The sequence below is a fragment of the Rhinolophus sinicus genome, chromosome 4 (assembly GCF_057876585.1).
Source record: "Rhinolophus sinicus isolate RSI-liver-muscle chromosome 4, RSI-T2T, whole genome shotgun sequence".
Taxonomy (NCBI): Eukaryota; Metazoa; Chordata; class Mammalia; order Chiroptera; family Rhinolophidae; genus Rhinolophus; species Rhinolophus sinicus.
Genome location: NC_142504.1, coordinates 51,213,184 through 51,236,424, shown reverse-complemented (window position 1 = coordinate 51,236,424; position 23,241 = coordinate 51,213,184). Strand labels below are relative to the sequence as shown.

The following is a 23,241-nucleotide window of genomic DNA, read 5'->3' as shown; positions in this document are numbered from 1 at the left end:
GTGGTGACACAGAGACCATAGGCCACTGCTGCATTTCCCCTTGCTTTGTGCCACTGGTTTCCTGCTGCAAAGCTAGTTTACTGGTTAGGACTCATAGTCCAGGCATGACCCACCGACTCGGCAGTCACGGGCAGAGGTCTCCATTCCTTCTTAACTTTGGGGAAATCCTTTCCTCCCGCCTTTAGCCCAGAGCCTCTCCTTGTGTGCTGACAATAGCCGTGTAATCCAGTCCACCCTCCTTAGCTCTCCCCAGCTACTTGCTGAGTGTCTGTATTCCCCAACTGGAGTTCTAGGGATGCAGGGGCTTGGCTCTCACGTTCACCACCATGACCCTCATGCTTAGAATAAAATGCCTGAGACTCATGTACTCCTTATTCACTCACAAACACATATTGAATGTCTAGTGTGTGCCAGAAGCTGTTCTGGGCTCATAGTTGACAACACATGTTTTTTGAGTGAATTAAGAAAAGAATGAGTGAATGCTACCATTCCCAGATTCTTGCCATAAGCCTCGCTGGGGTGAGCATGCAACCATATTTCTACAGACTTCTTTGTTCTTAAAGCAATTTCTCTACATTTCCATCACCCTGTTAATGTGCATCTGACCTCTGTGTTGACATTCGCACATACACCTCCATCTAGCTGCTGGAGCCCCTTGGTGAAGATACACAAGCGCCTCTACAGAGTGTGACTTTTCCATTCCCACTGTGGCCAAGGAAGCCCCAGGAAGCCGTGCGAACGTGTTTCACTGGCCACACAGGGATTGGAACGTCTCTGGGGGTGTGAGGACTGGTCCTCAGCTAACCTGGGACCTTTCGCTTTCAAATGATTAATATTCTCCCTTCTCCCAGAAAATAGAGTTCACAGCATTGGGTGCTGCTTTACATTCAGTAGGTATTAGCAATGTAAGTGGCGAACCAACTTCCCCAGGCCATCAACGCAAACCCAAATACCTTTTCCTTAGAAGCATCGCCCATTTTTATGCCTCCTGTTTGTGTCTTCTCTGGCTAAAAGAAAAAAGAAAGATATAATCCCTTAAAAATGAAAGATACCTAATGCTGCTAAATACTATGTACAAGGAAACAGGCATGGAGCAGCTTTTCACAACAACACAGTGATCAAATGCATTTTCCAAATAAGGTATTGCTACACTGAGTGACGATATGGCGATATCAAAATAATCAGTAGAAATAAAAGTAGCGGTAACTGGCATGTAGATGCTTCCAACTGACAACCGACTAGGTAGGAGGGGTGGGAGGATTTGAGATGTGGAGAGACCCCAGTTTTGGAGGAGAGGGGATATGAGATTCGAGGTCTGTTGTCTCTCTCACTCCTTCCTTCTCCTCTGCATCTCTCTCCAAACTGGCAAGGGCTGAATCGTGGTATATGAGGTCACGGAGGTAACAGTAGAAGTCTCATTTCATTTGTAATGAACCACGGGAACACTCATGGAGCAGGTGCACGTGGGAACCTTGAAGAAGACCCCACTCATCTCCAGCGCTGTGGAAAAATGACAACGCATGAGTGACGTTGCCATAGCCATCTGGTCTCCCTCCCCAGCAAAGTGGGGAAGGAAATAGTTTTATAGGTCTTAACACAATTTAAAATTCCCAGGGTAAAATCTAAAATGAAAGGAAATGCCAAGTATAAACATGACGGTGTAATCTGTTGTGAATTGAATGTGTGGCCCCAAAGCTCTTACGTTGAAGCCCCAACCCCTAATGTGACTATATTGGTAGATAGGACCTTTATGGAGGTAATTAGGTAAAATGAGGTCATGAGGGTGGTGTCCTGATGTGGTAAGATTAATGTTCTTGTTAAAAGAGACACCAGAGACCTGCAGGATCTTACCAGGAACCCTATTGGCTGGCTCCTTAATTGGAGACTTCCTGCCTCCAGAACTGTGAAAAAATAAATGTCTGTTGTTTAAACTACCCATCCTATGATATTTTGTTATGGCAGCCCTAAGCTAAGACATAATTCTTTGCAAATTACTTGATATTCTTTCACGTTCTGTCCTCCAAATACAAGTAATCTTTGTGGTGTTGTCTACTTTATATGTGTTTTCAGCATTTAATCCTCTTTAGTTAGCAAGAATTTTTTGTTAAAATGAGGACAGAGAAGATAAGAACCAACCCACCTCTTGTGCCTATTAAATGCCAGGAACTGTACAAAGCAGTGTATGTGCATCACTCCCATTTCACATTCTCATCAAGCCAGTCAGGTGGCACCCCTTTTCTTTCCAAAGATCACCCAGCCCACAGACAGAGAAGAGTTCTCGCATGCGAACTCAGTGTGTGACTCCAAAATGCAAGCTCATGCCCCAGTGAAATTATTTCTCATTAAACCTTAACTACATAAAATAAAAGTCTCACGTTCAAAATGGGAGGAGAGTAGGCCTTCAGATGCAGGTCTGTCCTGTCGTGAAAGACTAATATTTAAGTATGCACAAGAAAAGCCCTGCTATAATAGTTTTAAAGGTCCATAGGTTCTTAGTCCAAAAGCTATGAAAGGGCAGACTCAGCTTCTCACCAGGCAGGGCCCGCATTTACGTAAGAAGAGTCCCACACCTCACTCTTTGCAGATTTCAGTACATAGAGCACAACTTCAGGACAGCCAGTTTTCAAGCATCATCTGCTCTGCTGGCTGTGGGACTGCCAGAGGCTCTGGAAGGCAGAGCCAGAGTTTCCTCAACCTTCCCCACACTTGCAAGTCCTTCATAAGTCCCTAAAACATTGTTGGGACTTGTTGGCAGTTGTCAGGGGTGTGTCCTGATTATTATTTTCCACAGAGATGGGAAGGACGCCACGAGACTATGAAAGTCATGCCTCACTGCTTACCAGCTCTGCTCCAGGGGAGCAAGCTCACAGGCAGACAATGACTCTGGGATCTCAGCTCTCGGCTCTGCTCAGCTGTATTGTAAGTGACCAGAGGGAGGAAGAAGAGGGCAACTTTGGATCTAGTTACTCCATGTAATAATAGACCCTTCCATCAGCCAATTTGACATCTTTGGGGGCATAGCTAGTGTTTCAGGAGAGCCACAGGAGTATAAACAATAGTCTCTGTGCTCAAGGCACCTTCATAGCAATTAGAGAAACTAGGTGACCTCATACCCAACAATTAGGGATCTAGGTCCAGGCGCTGTGATCGTGTATAATCTATGATTACAGAGACAGATGTCATTGTGAGCTGAGGTAAAGGGGTTCCAGGAGAGGACCTAGAAAGATGAATGGAATTTGGAAAGGATGAGGATGGGAAGAGGTGTGATAATCAGAATAATGGCCCCCCAAATGTGTTCAAATCCCAATCCCTGGCACTTGTGAACATGTTATGGTACTTGGTAAAAATGTACTTTGCAAATGTGATTAAGTTGAAGATCTTGAGATGAGGAGATTATCTTGGATTATCTGGATGTGCCCAATATAATCACAGGGTCCTTAAAAGATAGGGAGGCAGAGGGGTCAGAGTGAGCAGTAGGAAATGTGATGATGGAAGCAAGAGATGTGAGTGAAACAAGGAAGGGGCAATGGAAAGAATGCAAGCAGCCTCTAGAAAGTGACAAAGGAAAAGAAACAGGTTCTCCACTCAGAGCCTCTGAAGAAGGAACCAGACCTGCTGACACCTTGACTTTAGCCTAATGAGACTGATTCTGAACTTCTGACCTCCATACCTCTCAGATAATAAGTTTGTGCTCTTTTCTTTTTTATTGGGGTGACAATTGTTAGTAAAATTACATAGGTTTCAGGTGTACAATTCTGTATTACATCATCTATAAATCCCATTGTGTGTTCACCACCCAGAGTCAGTTCTCCTTCCATCACCATATATTTGATCCCCCTTACCCTCATCTCCCACCCCTCAAGTTTGTGCTCTTTTGAGCCACTAAGTATGTGGTAATGTGTTACAACGGCAATAAGAAATGAGTGGAGGGGGGCATTCAATTTGGAAAAGCAGCAAGATCAACAAGTCCAAAAGGCAGTGACTCTAAGTGATAATAAACCCCCAATCCCAATCTTAGGGTTAGGGAGAAAAAGGATGAAAGGTGTGATGCCATGATGTGTTCGTTTGCTAGGGCTCCATAACAAAGTACTACAGATTGAGTGGCGGAAACAACATCCATTTATTGTCTTACAGTCTGGAGTCTAGAAACCCAAGATCAAGGTGTTGTAGGGTGGTGCTTCCTCTGAAGGCATTAGAGAATGATCTGTTCCAGGATAAGTGGGTAAGTGGAAAACACTGAGAAGAGCGTTCCCAGAAGCTATGCCTCCTGCTTACCTGTGCCCAAACTGGGAGGTCTGTTCAAGCCGGCCAGTTCTCCAAAGACTTTTTAAACCCGTGCTCTCATCCAGGTACACTTCACCTTTGCAGGGTTCAGTCACCATGTTAGACCATGACAAACTGGTTTTCATACTTCTACCTGCACTGTGTCCTTGCCATACGATTTCATTTTGGGGGAATTAAAAGAAAGAATGATTTCTGTCATTTTATTTAAAAAATATGAGGTTGGTTTGTGTTTTTGCTTTAACCCCCCAAAATAAAAATAGGTTGATAGCCGTTAGTTAAATAATTATTCAGAACGTTGTGATATTCAAATGCCCTTATTACCAATAAGAGAAGCATTCATTCAATAGCTATTGAGTGCACATATGTGCCAGGCACTATCCTGAGTACTGGGAATGAAAGGGTGAACTAGACATAGTCCAGGTCCTCGAGGGATTTCCAGACTAGGTATCAAGGCATAAGGGGAGTCAACCATCACAACACAGATGGCAACCGCTATAGTAGGCACACCCATACAGGGCACACACACATATGAACCCCTGGGGGACCCAGGCCAGAATGAGATTAGGAAGTGTCCTGGAGGAGATGCTGACATATTAGTGGCATTAAGTAGATTATGGGTATCTTAATCCATTCAGGCTGCAAAATACCATAGACTGGGTGGCTTATAAACAACAAATTTATTTTGCGCAATTCTGGAGACTGGAAGTCCAAGATCAGGTGCAAGCAGGGTCAGGTTCTGGTGAAAACCGTCTTCCCAGCTGTAGACGCTGACTTGGTGCTCTGTCCTCACGTGGTGGAAGGCTCACAGGTTCTGTGTGGGGTCTCTTTTAACCACAGGTACTCATCTTACTCAGGAAGATTCCAGCATCATGACCTAAGCATTCCCAAAGGCCCTACCTCCTCATACCATCATCTTTGGGGTTAGGGCTTCAACATGCGACTTTGGGAGTTAACCCAAACACTCAGACCATAAGAATGGGTTAACAGATGTTTTCTGGAAAGGGTCAGATAGTAAATATTTGGGGCTTTGCAGGTGATACGTTCTCTTTCACAACTCAATTCTGTCAGTGTAGTGTAGACATGGCAGCTGTAGACAATATGTAAACAATCAATATGGCTGTTTCAATTAAACTTTATGAACACTAAAATGTGTATTTCATATCACAGAATATTACTGGGTTTTTTTTTGGTTTTGTTTTTTTTTTTACCTTACAAGCCAGTCTTAGCTTGTAAGCCATTACAAAAGCATGTGGTGGGACAGTCTGAGCCTCTGGCTTAGAGACTGCCCAGCCCTGAACCAGATGAAGAACTGAGCAAAGCATTATGTGAAGAGGTAACAGCTCATGAGAAGGCACACAGGCACCTTCAGGAACTACAAGCAGTTGTTAAAAATTAAGTTTTTTAAAAGGTAAAATCATGACTCTTATACAAATTATAAAACAAACATGTGCCAAAGATTTTATTTAACTCATTAATTAATGAGAGAACCAGTAGAACGTTACAACCAATTCGAAGGAAGAAGTTTTTAAAACACACACGTAAGCCATCAGAAATGCTGGCATCAGCTGGTCAGTGTCTCTAAGGCAACCACCAGTTGTTTCTCCACAGGATACAGTTTGCATCCTGATGGACAGGGACCATTTGCATTGCTATCAGTATTCTAAGACTTTCAGAGTATAAAATAGCTCAGAGACTATGAAAAACACAGGTAACTAGGAATGATGCACCACACAGGACTCCAGTAGTTTTTGCCCTGTTTCACAGATGTTTACCACTTTTCCAGGCACAGTTCAGCGTGATTGGAGGGAAGGGCTCTGGGAGGACTGGTGATGTGTGATAAGCCCCAGCAAACCTGGTCTTTATTACTTCTGCTTGCTCTGCTTCTTTGTCATATTGGTTTATTTCAAGGAAATGTTAATATCTGTGTCACCAAGTTGCTTAACTTCTTTGTGCCTCAGTGTCCTCATGTGCAAAATGAGAATAATTTAGTATCTATGTCACAGGGAGGATGTGGGAATTACATGACTTAGCACGCCTCATTGTCCTATAAAATCCTTCTGCTTCTCTGGACTCACTGCAACATTAAAGTGTGGTAGTGTGAGCCTGTACCAAAAGCCACCACACCAAAGGATGAAATCACAGAAACATGGCCATCCACCATGCATGTTAGTTAGAGCAGGAAAGATGGAGGATGGCTGTGGACCAGTATATGGATTTAACTGAGTCATTTCCTTGTAGATTTTAGTTTCAGGCAGAGTTACAACTATAATTAACAACAACTTAAAATTTGGTACATTTAACACTTTCCTATAAAGTGTTGACATGCATTTAAAAATTCTGATAGGAATTATCAAAACTCATGGATGAGTCGCCGGGCTCTCTCTTAAATGCCCTGAGAGCTCCCTCAACCCTCGGTCTGGTAGTGGGCACTGCAAAGCAGATTCTGAGGTAGGAGACGCCAGGACTACCGCAGGCCCAGTCACCGGGGGCTGTGTTGATCTTCCCATCCTCTGTAAGGACAGGAACTGCAAAGTTGGTTATAAAAGAAACCATCAATCTGCTGGGTTCGTCCAGGTGCGAGTGGGCTCTCTGCCTGGGGTGATTCAGGTAACACAGGGCGCTGACATCAGTGCTCTCAGGGAGGGTTTGTCAGCTTCCTCACTGCCTGAGGACTTTGTAGGCAAACCCACACCCATCTGTCCTTTCAGAGCTTTGGCAGCCTGTGCCAGCTTCGTTAAGCATTGGGATCCTAGATCATTCTGGTTCACCAAATCCTATTAAAGGCTGATTAGCTGTCTCCGTGTTTTCTGAGACTTGGTAATCCTCCACACATCCTGTCAGGGCTTGCAAACCTCCCCTTGTTCCCAGTTAAGACTTAGCCCTCGTGAAATCTCCTTGGTCTGGGCAAGTCTGTGTAGTGCTGCTTTCTTGGCCCTGCCATTATATGGGCCACCAAGGAGGAAAGGCAGTTGGGGCCCCAGCCGGACAGGGCTCATCAAGCAATTCTGGTTGAGATAAGCCTGCACCAAGGAATTTCTTCCCAGGCTGCCTTCTGAGGAAATACCCTGTACCAGGGGTAGTGAAATGTTCACTTCTCCCACCTTTAACTGCAGTTCAACTGAATGCATTGAACTGTGTCCTTAAGATGAGTGGATTTTATGGTATGTAAATTATACCTAAGGGCATTTCCCAGTTTTGAAGGTTTTGTGACTGAAAGAGTGGAGCTGGGATTCCACACTTCTCAGTTGGAGACCTGCCCCTGCCTTTCAGCCTGCCCTGCCTCTATTGCTGAGAGCTAACAGAGCAAGTAAGAACGAGAGGGTGAAAGAGGAGCGATCATAAGATGTTCACTGAAAGATTTTACTCTCAGGTGATTTTCATTTCCTTCTTATATTTCTTTAAATTGTCTGATTTGGGGTAAATGAGTATATCTTATTTTTTTTAAGAAAAGCAATAAAGCTCTTTTCGGAAAAGAAAACGAGAGATGCCAAGACCTTTGTTTCAAAGAGCGATACTGAGAGACTGCTTCTGATTAACTGATAGACTAACCTTTTGGTTTAATGGGCAAATTATTTTTCTTGAAAATCCCTCCTGTCTGACAACACTCTAACCCTAACCTTAATCCTAAGAAGTAAATAGTTAAGCCATTCTGTGATGAAGGCAGACATCCTAAGAACATGGCATCAGTTTACAAGAAAATAGCCAATGGTTACCTATACACGGTTATTTGAAGGCAAATTTTTGAAATTTAAATGATATAGTCACTTTGATTCTCATTATAAAACGAGATACATAGGTCAAGGGAAAACCCTCAAGATATAATAAAATCACTCAAAAATGCAGTAAGCCTATTAAATTTACATATTTTAAGAGAAAAAAACTTTTTATGGAACTCCAATGTTTTAGATAACTTTAACATATACATAAATATTTAGTGTCTGGGGTTTTATATGTATTTTGCATAAAATTTAAAAGACTATAGGGAAAATAGTATTAGATTAATAAAGCACATCACAAACCAATCAAATGAGCAAACTAGAAAGTCCCACCCTTTTGCTTAAACTCCCTGCTGAAGTTTCTTCCTAAAAACCAAATGCCACTCTTTGGTCACCTGCCACCTGGTGCTTTATAGAAGTTGTTGGTTTGTAAAAAGAAATGAAACAAGTAAGTTTAGCAATACTGACTGCAAGCTTCCTTTGCTCAATCCTTAATGGAAAAGACATGATTTCAGTCATCTAGACATTTGCTTTCCATCCAGTACATCAGAAGTGAACAGATTAATCTGGCCTGCAGGGAACAAAACTAAACACACCAGTGGCATTGATTTAAAATAGAGCAATAAATAAAAATGCAATTAAATGACAAGTAAGAACCTTTGAAAAACACTTCTGAAAAAACTTAAAGGTGTATAAAATTAGTGTTTGGGGAACATTTGTTAAATCTATTCCCTAATTTGTCAATGTTGTGTAAAAATGAATATCTAGTTTGGGCTTAGTTCACAACCATTGTTCTTCCATAGGGTATTTATTTTCCACGAGCTTGTAGGAATCCCAATTACATCTTTTCAAACAACCAACAAACTTACCCACTAAAACTACATAGGAGTTAGAAATGGATACTTTAATAATGGTGAATGAAATTTAAGACTCTGCTTTAGTTTCATTCCTGTTCTATAAACCTCCTCATAGGAGAATGGAATTCCAAACCTTATGGGTTCCTGAACCGCTTAAAACTGCAGTTCCTGCAATGGTTATACATACCAAATCACAAGGCAAACAGAAGGTGTGTGAGACATTAAGCATGATTCTGAGTCAGCTGGGACTGGACAGACTGTTGAGAAGCAGAAAGGAAGTATTCCACCTGGTCCCCCTAGAAATACATTGGGGTGGGGTTGGGGTCCCTTGTTTCTAAGAATCAAGCCCCTCTACTCCAGCACATTTTATAGCTGATAAGCATCAAGCTACCTAAAAATAACTACTGAAGCACGAGGCAGAAAAAAATGAATAAATAAAACAGGGAACAAAATACCCCTGCATTACCTGCATTATCCCTGGTAATTAAAATTGGCTTTAGAGAAAACAAGATGAGATAACGAGAAGGTTTAAGAGAAGAAAATGAAGAAAGTGTAAGAGCTGGGGGGTGGGGGGAGTGGAACAAAGGAAAACTGCATTTTGTAAAGAAAGGCAGATGGTGACTGATGAAAGAAGTAACAGTTGACTTAAATTACCACAGGGCCTTACTAAGACATGAAGAAGAATATTCTCGCTGTTCTAAGTTATTAGACTCTAAAGAAAATGGTTACATTCTTGTCTTGTATGTTTTACTCCCTGGAAATCCCCTTTCATGATTTTCCTGTGCCATGAAAGGGGATTTCTTATCCCCTTTCATGCCTGGCAACTTACCATGCCTGAGAAAAGCCAACCTAAAGCTGTTCAAATCACATGCACTTAAATTTTTTAATATAAATTCAGGGATTCAGATTTTTCTGATGTAAATATTTCTCCATAGGATTTTGTCAGCAGTTTCTACAATTTACTATCAGCTCATTCAAGAAAAAAGTGGGTACTATATACACTGCACTTGGGAAATATATTCCACTATATTCCACTAAGTACTATATTCCACTAAGCTTGGGAATACTGGGAATACAGTGTGATGTATTTTAAATCTTTGGCCAAAACTTTATGCCAAGCAAATTCACCACAGTAGGATAGATGACAAGCTTTCTTAGCTGCAAAAACTGGCCAAGAGAGCAGCTTCTTAAAGAGAATCAGTCCATACTCCAAGACCAGAATAGGGGCAGAAGTAGGCCAGATTCATCTAAATTCCAGTAGGGCCAGCTGTGTGGAGTGTAGGCAAGACCCAGCTGTGCAGAATTCCCTGAGACTTGCAATATTGAGGCTCTGTCTGCTGTGCCAGAGCTCTGGGAAGAGGCTGGCATAAAGGGGGACCCACCCCAAAGGAGAAGACAAGGGCCAGGTTCCTAGTGAATGGAGAGGGCTCAGGATAGATACAGTGAAGGTAGTCTCCAGATATTACTGGGCCAGGCTTCCTGCTAGAAAGAAAGGGAGGCTGGCCTGAAACCCAATCCTGCAGAACTAGAAGAGAGGCTCCTGGTGGGTGAGAAGTGCTGCCCCCTGGTGGGCACTAGAATACCCAGCGCTAGGCCCTGGGCGAGGGACCTTGAGTCTGGTGATAATGCAGATCAGAGGGTACACAGGAGTGTACCTGCGGGAACCCCGCTCTTGGTTTCTGGGCAGAAGAAACATGAGCGGCCCAGTTACGGGAGTCAGAAGAACAGCAGTAAGGATGGGACTTCTCTCTCTTCCTTGCCATCACATTGCTCAGAATATTAGGGAAAGGCTGACACCAACATTTCACTACTATCCTAGTGCTTCTAAAGGAGGAATAGCCAACTCGGCCTGGAAGAGACAAGGAAAGCTTTACAAAAGGTGAAAGCTAAAGGTAAAATGGAGGAGGAATGGTGTCCCATACGAGGGAATGGCCTGTGGGAAGGCCTAAGTCACAAAAGGACACGACGTGCCTGGGACAGAATGAATAGAGCATAACTCTCCTGAAGGGAAGTGGACAGACACGTTGAGTCCCAGCTATAAACAGGTTTTGCTCTGTCACACTAAGAAATTCAGAGCCTGGAAGTGAAAGGGAGCCAAGAAAGGTTTGCAAGCAAAGTAGTGACAAGTGTAAATATGTGTTCCCTGGTGACAATGAAGATGATAACTCAGAAGAAGCAAGGATAAGATTAGGAGGCAACTAGAGTTTAGGTTAGGAATGATGACATTCCAAATTAATACCGTGTTTCCCCGAAAATAAGACCTACCTGGAAAATAAGCCCTAGCATGATTTTTCAGGATAACATTCCCTGAACACAAGCCCTAATGCATCTTTTGGAGCAAAAATTAATATAAGACCCGGTCTTATTTTCAGGGAAACACAGTATATATAAGGCTATAGAAGGAAGAATAAAAGGAGTAAGAAAACTGACTCAACAGCATTTGGAAGCTGGGGAATTTTCCGTCATGACATTATTTGATGATCTCACCTTGGGAAAAGCTAAGAGTCAAACTGAAAATAGAATGTTTTAAATGTTCTGCTTTAAGTAATTGAGGTAGTATAACTTTGTTTTGGTCATCAAGACCTGGCCACAAAATACTAAATGTGGTCTTTCTAAGAAAATTAAACAGTTCAGTCAATAGTATTTAGCATTCTCTCCTTAAGCTCCTCCCACCCCAACCCCACCCCTGCACTGTTCTGGAAAGGATCTTAGGAGTAAACAAACCAGTGAAAGGTAAGACTTTCTGACTAACAATCTGGGGCAGTAGAAATACTGAGAATCAGGTATTGTTTCAAACAGAACAACAAAGAACGAAGCACTACGAGGTCCGAGCTGTTATGTCTTCCCGTTGGATGATGCTCTGAGGCTCAGGCTGAGCAGTGCAACTGCTCTCGGAAAAGACGTGACAGGGTCCCAGTGCCAGCAAGCCCCGGCCCGAGGGGACTCACTAGTACTTGGCTGGGCCATGGACTCTAGCCACCAGTCATGTCTGTGTGGAGGGGAAAAGCACAGGAAAAGCAGGGGAAGCAGCTGAAGGAATAGCTGTGGCCACTTCCCTCATTGTCACTGGACCCCATCGTTCGTTTAGGGAGGCTAGGCTCAGAGATTTTCATTCTATGTCTCAGGAATGAAAGGGAGAGAGAAATTAAGCATAGCTGAGGTTCCTGACTTGAACAAATAAGTGGAAATGAGGAAGGTGGACAGGTTTGAACAACTGTGAACATTGTATGTTTGAGGTGCTGGTGAATCACCTGGATAGAAATGTCAGTAGGCAGATGGAAACATGGAATCAAAGCTCAGGAAGTAGGTGGGGTTAGAGGTAGAGAAAGAAGTGGCTTAAGCTACTCAGCCATCTGAATGAGTTTGCCTGAGGAATACACATAGAAAGAGAAAAGAGTTGGTCAGATGCCAAACACCAGAGGAAGACCAGCGTTTTACAGGGAAGGTAGAAAGAGAATATTTCCTGCTTCATCTCTTTGGTATATGAAAATATAAATAACATTGTTTTCTTGGTGATTTACTGATATATTCAAATTCAATTAAATATTGGAATAACAAAACCTATCACCCCGATCTAGGAAGTACTTAGTATCATTTCTAGAACTTCTATATAAGAGCATGCACTACCAAAGTATCTGGGTAATGGGGAAAAAATGGAGGGAAGTTTTTCAAGGCTGAGTGAATTCTGAAAACTGACCTTTTTCACCCCGAGGATGAACACACGTTGTGTTGTGGGCAGCAGTTAGAGGTAAGGGCTGCAGAGTCCGTGGCCCAGCCAAGATCTAGCCTCCAGAATTTTTAATTTCTTTATTTTTGTTCAGAATGAGCTATGTCTTTTTTTTGACAGATGCCAATATAAATCAGTGAAACGGGTTAGTTAATTTTGTCTTAATGTATTTGTAGAAGATAAGTTTACTACTCAAATTCTAGGAGCCAGAATATTCCATAGACTCTCTGACTCTTTCTCAGTAAGCTCCAGCAGACACAGGTTCCCTTCTGCACACTACCAGAATCTTGGTTCTGAAGGCAAAGTTGGATGTTCAAGCAAAAGACTCCACAAGTTAGTGAATCATGAAAAGGTCTGTGTTTATCTACCACTCCTTTCCAGGTTGAGAGTTTATGTTATTAAGCATTGTTATTGCACGTAGTGAGTACAGTACCCATACTTGTCACTCAAGTGAACTTAGAGCATCTCCCTCAAACAATTCATTCCCCGAGAGGGTGTTGCACCTCCATTGCTTTTGGGAGCATAGTATAATCTTTAGTCCTTCACTAGGGTTTCCTCCTAATAGCTCACTGTTGAAGCAGCTACAAGAAACCTAAGAACTTAGTTACGAACTTGATAGGAATGTTGCAGTTCATTCGTTGCTGTAGCCCTGATCTCAACTCCTCATAGCCATTGCTTTCAGAAGTTTGGCACATAAATGAACATCTGAGCCCTCTTTCCCTCTGTACACAAGGTGTGTGTGTGTGTGTGTGTGTGTGTGTGTGTGTGTGTGTGTGTAAGTCAAAACCTAAGGCAAGTAACTTCCCAAATCACCTTTTTTGGCAGGTTTTAGAATACCTCTCATCTTTTTTTTCCTGCCCTTAGGTGCCTCGGGGAAAACGTTTTCTACTTAAATTGACTCTCACTTTCAGGTGTGCCTTTACATGCCCTGTCAGCTTCCTGTGCCTCTCAGCAGACTCTCAAATCCAGGTAAGTCTCACCTTCCATCTCACAGGCAAGTGACATTTTTTGGATTAAGTGTAGATATCAGTAAGCTCGGAATTTGTTGAGTACGTGGGGAACCAGCAGAGAGTATAATATATCAAAGCATAGAGTATAATCGGCACTTTTACAGAATAATCAATAATCAGGTACATACACAGACATGTATACATAATACAGTGTCCAATGGGAAAAGTGGAAGCTCAGTGCCTAGTGAGATGCAGTCAATGACTTGATCTTTTCTGTTCCTTGAAGGAAGCTTCAAAACCTTCCATGTTGTCAAAATATTTTTATGAATATCCTAGGTATGTGTAAATACTAAGTTTTAAATAAAATATGATATCTATAATTCAAAGAAAAGTGAGCTTTATACCTTCGAGTTCTGCATTCCTCACTGTGATGCAATGTAATCAACACAGCTAAAATGTCTAATGATTCCTCATGTAACGGGGAAAAAATGTGTTACACAAATAAGGGAAAGTTAAACATAGGATTTCTGTGAGAACTGACATTTTTAGATGCATAAAATAACCCATTTGAAGTGTGCCAGAAAAAGAATTTTAGATGCATAAAATAACCCATTTGAAGTGTGCCAGAAAAAGAATTAAGGACTGATATACATGCACTTGTTTAGTTATCCCGTGTTAGGTATTGCTGTTCAATTTGCAGAAGAAAGGAACAGCAGCAGAAACAGGAGTGGAAAGCATGCTTTTCCTGTGGCAGGGCTCTTTCTCAGACGTTTGCACCCTTGAGACTAGGAACTGGGCAGTCTTACATTATATGCCCGTCCTTCATGAATTCATCTGTTTCATCCACTTTTTTTGTCAAAAATGAGATAACTCTGGTAAGATGTCGGCCTGAGCACAGCCCCAAGTGAGGGCAGATGAGGTGATGTTAGTGAACAGTCAGTGAATTAAAATCAATTAGCGATACCAGAAAGTTATTGTCAGTGTCATATATTTTACTGTTTATTGCAATATTTTAATTTAATTGCAACAATTTAATTGCAACTATTTATTCATACACTTTAAGATCTAGCATCATTCGTTAAACAATGACCAAAATGTATCCAGCCCCTTTGTGAATACATTTATATGCTCTTCATCCAAAGAAGGGGTAATAGTATATTTATTCATCCCAATTACTTTTAAATATATCACTTAAACTTGCCAATGAATTTAGCAAGAAAAGAATTTCATGTAGCCCCTGTGAGGCTTTGCAAATGTCAGCTCAGGTAAACCAACCAGAAAAGGGGCCCTAATTAAACGGACAGCTTGATGAAGGAAGGTATGGATGAGATTACCACAATGCCTGAAACTGTGCTGTGTGTGTGTAGCTGGGCTTTATAATGCCTGTGTAGTTGATTTCAGATAACAGAACTTCTAAAAGTTGCCAGACTTACTATAACACTCATCTAATTTGGGGCTTAAATCAGCTGAAATGGGAAACAGAAAACACAGGGTAAGACTAGAACTGACCAACTTATGGAAATGAAGGTGAGGTGACAAGGCCCGAGCTATGGGTACTGAAGCCACCGGCAGGGTTTCTCATGCTCAGCACTAGTGATATTTGGGCTGGATAATTGTTATGGGGGTGGGGGCTGTCCTGTGCACTGTAGGATACTCATTTAGCAGCATCCCTGGGCTCTAACCACTAGATGTCAGTAGCATCCCCCTCCCCTAGTGTGACAGCCGAAAATGTCTGCAGACGTTGCCAAACGTTTCCTGCCGGGCAAGCCAAACTGTTGAGACCACTGCACAACACTTTTCTGAGAAACACAAAAGCTAATAGGAGCCTAAGCATTTGCAGCATAATTACAAGGATTAGCCATAACTCATCTTCACTGAGAAGGAAGGAAATTATATTTCAGGAGGTAGAAGTGAGTGAGGGGAGATGTAAGGAATCAATTCATAACAGGAAGTCCAGAGACCACTTGCAATGTGACATAGAGAAGTAACAAAATCAGGGATGATTTAAGTCCCTTTAACACAGTTTATTGGATCATTTCGGAGAAAGTATTTGTAGCAGCCTGAATTAACCAGAATTAACTCACCTCTACATTCACTGTGCATCAGGGATTTTTTGGACGTAGTTAGGTTAAATGAATTTAAACCCCACTATTGGCATTCCTTTGGGGCTACTCCCATTACTTGGGTGGCGAAAAGGGACCCCAGCCCTTTTCACCCATCTTCCCACTGGGCCTCTCAGAACCCCATGTTGTGAATGCTTTGGGCCACAGGCCTGAGCTTCTGTCCTGAAAGCGATAAATCCTTCACAGGATGTGGTTCAGGATTCATTCACAAAGCACAGTTCTCAGATCAGCTCTAATAGAGACAAGGACTGGGAATGAATGACACCTTTAGAATGTCTTCCGGCTACAATATTTAAAAAAAAAAGAGGACTATTGATGATTGATTCTATCTGTAGTCCTCTTTACCTCCCAAGTGCTTCCGATTACAATATTTAAGATTTCAGATTTGAAGACAGCCCCAGTTTCACACTGAGGCTCTGGAAAGCAAAAAATATATATATGAAATGGGGGGAAAGTCTAGAGGTAGAAATCACAGAATATGGCTGTGGGGGAAGAGGCAGGAGAAAGGTCAGCCCCAGGGAATACCCGGGATTGGCAGTTGATACAGGGATCTGAAAAAAAAGGCTAAAGCAGCCCCAGCAGGGAGGGGCGCCTCCCGGGCACAGCCCAGGCCTTCAGGTGGGGACAGATGAAGGGAGGTTAGTGGAGCCGCCAGTAAATAAAAATCAAGCCAGAACACTATGCATGCGCTTAGTGTCAGGGTTAGAAACTGATGTATTTTAACGTGAGAAATGCAAACTACAATGAATTCAAGTCAACAAATGCTTTGGATATTTTTCTAAGTACTTCCAGGGACAAAAAGACGAATGTTTGCTTTCAAGTGCTTACAATCTATTAGGTTGGTACAAAAGTAATTGCAGTTTAAAAGGTTAAAAATAGTTGCAAAAATCGCAATTACTTTTGCACCAACCCAATATTAGGAAGGTGTAGAAAAGGTCATAATTTTTTTTTAAAGCAGAATGTTTCTACTCCTCTGTATTTCCCAAGAGAAATGAAAAAAATATACCCATACAAAAACGTGTAGATAAATATCCATAGCAGCATTATTCAATAGCCAAAAAGTAGAAACAAAACAAATATCTACAAACTGACGAACGGATACAGTGTGTGGTATATACATATAGTGGAATATTATTCAGCAATAGAAAGGAACACAGGACCAATACCTGCTACAAGGATAAACCTTGAAAATAGGCTAATTGAAAGAAGCCAGTCACAAGGACCACATATTGTATGATTTTGTTTCTATGAAGTATCCAGAATAGGCGAATCCACAGAGAGAGAAAGTAGATTAGTAGTTGCCAGGGGCTGTGGGATGAGGCAGATGGCCGGTAAGTGCCAAAGGGTATGGGACTTCTTGTTTGGGTGACAAAGTGTTCTAGAGTTAGACAGTGGGGATGGTTACACAGCTCTGTGAATATATTAAAATCTACATTAAAGGTGAATTTTATGGTGTGTGAATTGTTTTAGTAAAGCTGTCACCAAAAAATAAAAAGTATTGATGTCTTAAAAGAGGTAATAAGAGCTGTGGAGATAAGAATACCCCCACCCAGAGAGATGAGAAGTTTCACAGGAGAGACTTCTTATATGAAAGAAAGAAAACTCTCTTTTTTTCTGTTTTCTCACTAGAAGCTTATGAACAATATAAAAGCGTCTATTCCAATGGGGAAATCATTCTTGGATACTGAGGGGCTAGAAAAAGCAACCCTTCACTGCACAGGCTCTAAGAAGAGCACGCACATTCACACAGGAACAGACCTGTCCCCCGCTCTGAGCACCCCAACACCACAGCACCACAGCCTGGGCCTGCGGTGTCTAACTGGAGGACCCCCAGACCACACAGTCAGCTCAGAGAGCTCCTGCCACTGAGTAGGTTCTCATGTAGTGCTAGTTGCCATCCCAGAAGCAGCAGCAGCTGTGATTTTCAGTGAGGACCTGCGAGTTGCTTAGGACAGTGGTTTATTACACTTGAGCATGCGTACATCAGACTCACTTGGAGGGCTTGTAAAAGCAGAGTATCCCTGGAGTTTTTGAATTAGTAGGTTCTGGGCTAGAGCTCCTTAATCTGTGTTTCTAACGAGATCCCACGTGACACTGATACTGCTGGTCAGTCTGGGGGGATTTCCACGGCCTGGGGACTTTCAGTGCCAAAACCAGAAAAGTCCCAGGCAAACCAGGATGAACTGGTCACCTTACTAAATCCATGGGCCACAGTTTGAGAACCACTGTTTAAGGAGAGAAAATCAAATCCAGATTTGAAGGGTGAAAGGAGGAGAAATCAAAGGTGACCCTCAAGTTTCTGGCCTAAGCACGTTGGTCCATGGTAATGCCTGTGGATCCCAAACTTTGCTACATCTGAGGTCTGACAATTAAGTTCGGGAACTCATCCTAGAAAAAGTGCTACATACCTCATTGCTGAATATCACTACAGTCACCTTGGAAGTACTCCCCTTGGGAAGCTATGCACTGGAGTCAGTGCCTGTCTACCCATCAAAGCAAATTTGGAACTCTTTTTCTGGAATGGCCTTCAGAGGTGTCGTCGTATTACCCTTGATGTCCTGAATGGCATAAAAATGTCTTCCTTTCAATATTTCCTATATCTTCGGGTAAAGAAAGAAATCATTGGGGGCCAGATCAGGTGAGTAGGGAGGATGTTCCAATACAGTTATTTGTTTACTGGCTAAAAACTCCCTCACAGACAGTGCCCTGTGAGCTGGTGCATTGTCGTGATGGAAGAGCCGTGAATTGTTGGAGAAAAGATCAGGTTGTCTGACTTTTCCACAGAGTCTTTTCAGCACTTCCAAATAGTATACTTGGTTAACTGGGTGTCCAGTTGGTACAAATTCATAATGAATAATCCCTCTGATACCAAAAAAGGTTACTAACATCATTGCAACAAGTTCGCGAACTTAATTGTCAGACCTTGTATTGGCATCACCTGGAATCTTTATACTGATGCCAGGACCCCACCTCCAGATATTCTGATGTAATTGGTATGAATGTTACCTGGGCAGCAAAGTTTGGGAACCATTGGGTTATGTCCTTCTCTTAGATTGGCATCCAGAAGAGCAGGTATATGTGGAATCTTTTGGGGAGCAGCTTAAACACATCGACACCTGGGTCCCACACCCAGTGGCTCTGGTTTGGTCTGGGTTGGGCCTGAGCACTGATAGTTTTAAAATCTCCCATGTACATTCCATAAAGTATTCTTCAACTTTCAAAAGGAAGGAATGAAACCTGCAGGCAGGAGTTCTGAATCCAGGACATCAGGATTGGGGACTTCATGTTATCAAAAGTGTAGCTGGTAACTGACCGAAGCCAAGTGCTCTGACCAGGGAAAAGGCAACAAGAATTCACCACCTGGAAAACGTGCTCAGGGTCAGGTGGCCCACACAGAGCGGATCTTCTCCAGCATCCTGGATCTCCTGTAGGTCTTCACAAGGTCTTGTAGAAGGTTACGGGTCCAAAACTGCAGGGTTTATATGAGATATAGCTCATTTTCAGATGGAGATGCTTCAGGAAGGGCTGCTTCTCAGCCATTTTCTTACAAGAACGGAGGGCCAAAATGACCTTAGGCTGTATAGAGCTTGGATCGCAGAATGGGAAATTTGCCTGAAATCAGGCATTTCAAAACACTTCTCAAAAGACTTCATAAGGAGGCAGGCATTTGGGTTTTGGAGGGTGGAACTGAAGGCAAAGGAAACGGCAGGAGGAGAGGGTTCAGCAAGAGGAAGTGGGTCCCAGTGCTGGAGTGCCGGGGCTATGAGATTCGAGGGGCAAGGATGTGGGGTTAGTAGGATCAGCAAAGAGTCACTAGGGAAAGCCTTGAAGTCCAGAATGTCAAATGTAATTCTCACCTGCAAATACATGGCAAATATTTTTACACTCACTACTATTCAAATAAATACATTAAAATAATGATGAGGTATAATTTTTGCTTTTTAAATTGACAAAGCTTTAAAAATTCTTACTACTCACTGTTGGTAAGGGCTCAGGTCAGCAGCTGTTCCCTTAGGCTGTTGGTGAGACTGTAAATTGAGACAAACTTTCCAAATGGCAGTTTGACAGTAACGTCAAAAGCTTCACACACACACACACACACACACACACACACACACACACACACACACTTTGATTCATTATTTCCACTCCATTTAATAAATCCTGGGGAATAATTAAGGACATGAACAAAGGTTTAGCAAAAATATTTATAACAGGAAAATACTAGAAACAAAGGACACATCAACCAATAGGGGATTTGTTAAATAAATTCTGGTTGCTACCTTCAGAGCAATACTATCCAGTAATGTAAAACACTTATGGAGAAGAGCATTTTACCTTTTCTCCTCCCAGCCCACTGAGGTGTTAATACATGTATACTCCCACTATATCGGGGCTCCCACAATAGTGACCTGGGGAGGCACTTTGTCCAGAGGGGCATAGCCAAATCTAAAAAGTGGTCACAGGTTTGGTTTGTGGAAGCCCCCAAGTGATTTTGATGTTCCTCACTAGGTTGAAAATTGCTAATGTAAAAATATATTTATTGATACAGAAAGATGTCTAAGATACATTGATTGAAAGAAGCATAAATATTTTTGGAAAATATTTACATGCAAGGAAAAAAGTATGGAAGAACTTACAGCAAGATATTAACCACCTTTCTCTAGGTGATGGTACTATGGATAATAATTCCTTTTTTTTGCCTGTCTGATTTTTCTATTTTTTTCAATAATGAGTACATACTAATTATATAATTTAAATATTTTCTAAATAATGAGATGGGCAAAAATAGGTTAAAATAAAAATAGGCAAAGGAAATTATATGTGTTTCCTATTATATTTCCTACAAATGATTATAGTCTATGATTTCAAAATAGAAAACAAACATATGTAAAATTTGTATGCACTCTTATTGTTTAAGGAATTGGGCATTATAGGGATTTTGTATTCTTAAAAGGTAAGAACTAGACAAATTTTCAAATCATTGAAAATTGATGGCAATTATTGAGTTTATCAGCAACTAATTTTACCTTTTTTTAACCTAGCAGAATTCAACTTAATCATTTCCTGACAAAAGAATGCAATTTCAACTGACCTTTGTTTTGCACCTTGGTGAGTATTAGTTGTCAAAATCCATTTTCTGTTTGTATTGACTTGTTCTCAAGCATTTAGTAGAAATAATTTTAATAACACATTCACCTCTTGTTTTCTACACAGCTACTATATATTTGCACAGCTCTTCTGTTGTCTAATTGTGTCAAGCAACTAAAAAATCTCGCTCATCAGTTTAGCATCAACACATAACTATTTCTGTCACTCTTTAATGGAATATTAGCATCAGCAGATAAGTAAGGAAAGTAAGATACTAAAGAAAGTAAAATACTGTTAGAGTCTTAATTTACAAATATAATGCATTTTAATTTTTAAAACTGGCTCTGCTTTGAATGTTGCTCTTGTTCCAGTGATGAGGTCTCATGAACGATTTACAGGCAAAACTCCCTCTTCTAAGTCAGCTGCAGCTCTGAGCTAAAAGGCCAAATTCTCCACACCTCTGCTGTCTTTTAATAAGCTGAGAATAATTTACATTAGTCATAGAGAAGATGTATCCAATAAGTACTCTCTTTGATCCTGACTATGACAGACCTGCTTTTGGTTACTAAGTACTAACTAAATTGCTTAGAATCTTCTGTTCAAAGATTCATGCTGAATTTTTTGTGGCCGCCAACTTTCAGAATCTCTTCTTTTAATTTTGCCGGTTTTTAAAAGCTGAGGCGATTTCCCAGTTAGATTTGCTGGTAATGAAGGAAAGAACAGCTCTAGATGGGAAATGCTCATTTGTCCTCTGTTGAAAATTCACTGCCTCAGAGAGGTGAGTCACAAGCCGGTGTCAGCAGAGACTCTTTCATTGTATCGCTCCCTGAGGATTATGAGCTTTAGATCTGGATAGTCAAAGAAGAGCTGTTTAAGCTACATCTGCCTTGGCCATTCTCTTTGAGACTAAACCAGTATTCAAAATCAGAAGCAACCCCTGAGGGTCACTGCACCTTCTCCCCAGCCTGGACAGAGGATAACTTGTTTACACCTTGCCAAAATTCTAAACCACTCCACAGTTGCTCAGAGAGTCCTCCTCAATCAGAAGAACTCTCTTTTTGGAGGAGAGCTCTTCAGAACTAAATTAGCTTCAGAACTGCAAAAACTCCTGGATTTCTAAACCCAAGATACCCTAATGTAACCCAAATCTCTAAGGTTACCTATGGTCGATTTACCAGCTGGGTTAACCCCATGTCATCAGCTTGGGCATTTACTGGTCTGTAGTTTGATCATAGGCATTTGTATAAATACTGGAACCTATTTAAACATTTTGTCTTGCATTCTGACTAAGGAAAACAAAGAGAAAGAATCATAAAATGTGCATTGGCCCCAGGTTTTGGGGATGCAAATTGCAAACTTCATCTAATGTTCATTCTTTGCACATTTTCTTACCCATAATAAATAATGTGTGAGTACATAAATGTATGTATGGGTTTATAGCCTCTAAAACTCTGAAGCACACTCTAAAGTATATGAAAACATCTTACATGTTTAAGAAAATTATAACAATATACAAAATTACTGAGAGATTATATAATAATATTTCTACAAAATGATCCTTCACTTTACATTTGCTATGCGTTTTCTTTAAAAGACCAGATCTCCTACATTCATTCTTAATAAGATCCTATCTTCAAGTTGTATGTCAGTTTTGAAGACTACATTGATTTTCTAAAGACATAAACATCTTTATTCTCTGAATCAGTTCCAACCTATTGCTAATATAATCTGGCAGCTGAAATATTTAACACCGGAAGGATATTCCTGAGTCTGTCTATGTTGAGGCATGAGGCCTTAACTACTTATGTTTCTAGCCACTTTTTGCCAAGTATTTTAGACCAGAAGTTCACTTAGAATATTACAAGAATAATAGTAGCTCAATTTCCCTAAGTCCTAGAATACTTTATTTGCTGAAAGGTACATATCTGATCAAAACAAGTTTGGCCAAGTCAGGTTATAAAAACAAGTTAAATCTCTAAGGCAACAATCCAACAAAAGAATTCAGGATGGAACTTGTCTAAAAGAATAATCCCTGGAAGGGAAATCTCAGTTAATCCACATAGAATTAGCAGAGATTTTACACCTGAACTTGTTTCAAAAAGCCTCTGTCTATTGGAGCCCAAATTTCCTTTTTTTTTTTTTTAAATTTGTTGGGGTGACAATTGTTAGTAAGATTACATAGATTCCAGGTGTACAATTCTGTATTACATCATCTATAAATCCCATTGTGTGTTCATCACCCAGAGTCAGTTCTCCTTCCATCACCATATATTCGATCCCCCTTACCCTCATCTCCCACCCCCCACCCCCCACCCCCCTTACCCTCTGGCAACCACTAAACTATTATCTGTGTCTATGAGTTTCTGTTTCTCATTTGTTTGTCTTGTTCTTTTGTTGTTTTTGGTTTATATACCACATATCAGTGAAATCACATGGTTCTCTGCCTTTTCTGTCTGACTTATTTCGCTCAGCATTACTCTCTCAAGATCCATC

At 41.3% G+C, this 23,241-nt stretch overlaps 1 protein-coding gene across 4 annotated transcripts in view; it reads left to right on the top strand.

The window, feature by feature from the left end:
* Positions 1-23,241, top strand: part of LAMB4 (laminin subunit beta 4) — a 122,603-nt gene that overhangs the window by 4,329 nt on the left and 95,033 nt on the right. For 2 of the 4 annotated variants that reach the window (XM_088797812.1, XM_088797815.1), the window contains exons 1-3: positions 7,561-7,654; positions 13,449-13,553; positions 20,706-20,769. In XM_088797812.1, coding sequence (XP_088653938.1) covers positions 20,736-20,769 — 34 coding nt within the window. In that variant the 5' untranslated portion in view covers positions 7,561-7,654; positions 13,449-13,553; positions 20,706-20,735. Of the gene's footprint in view, positions 1-7,560; positions 7,655-13,448; positions 13,554-20,702; positions 20,770-23,241 lie in introns of those variants that run through there. The other 2 variants (XM_088797814.1, XM_088797813.1) reach the window with 2 other exon arrangements.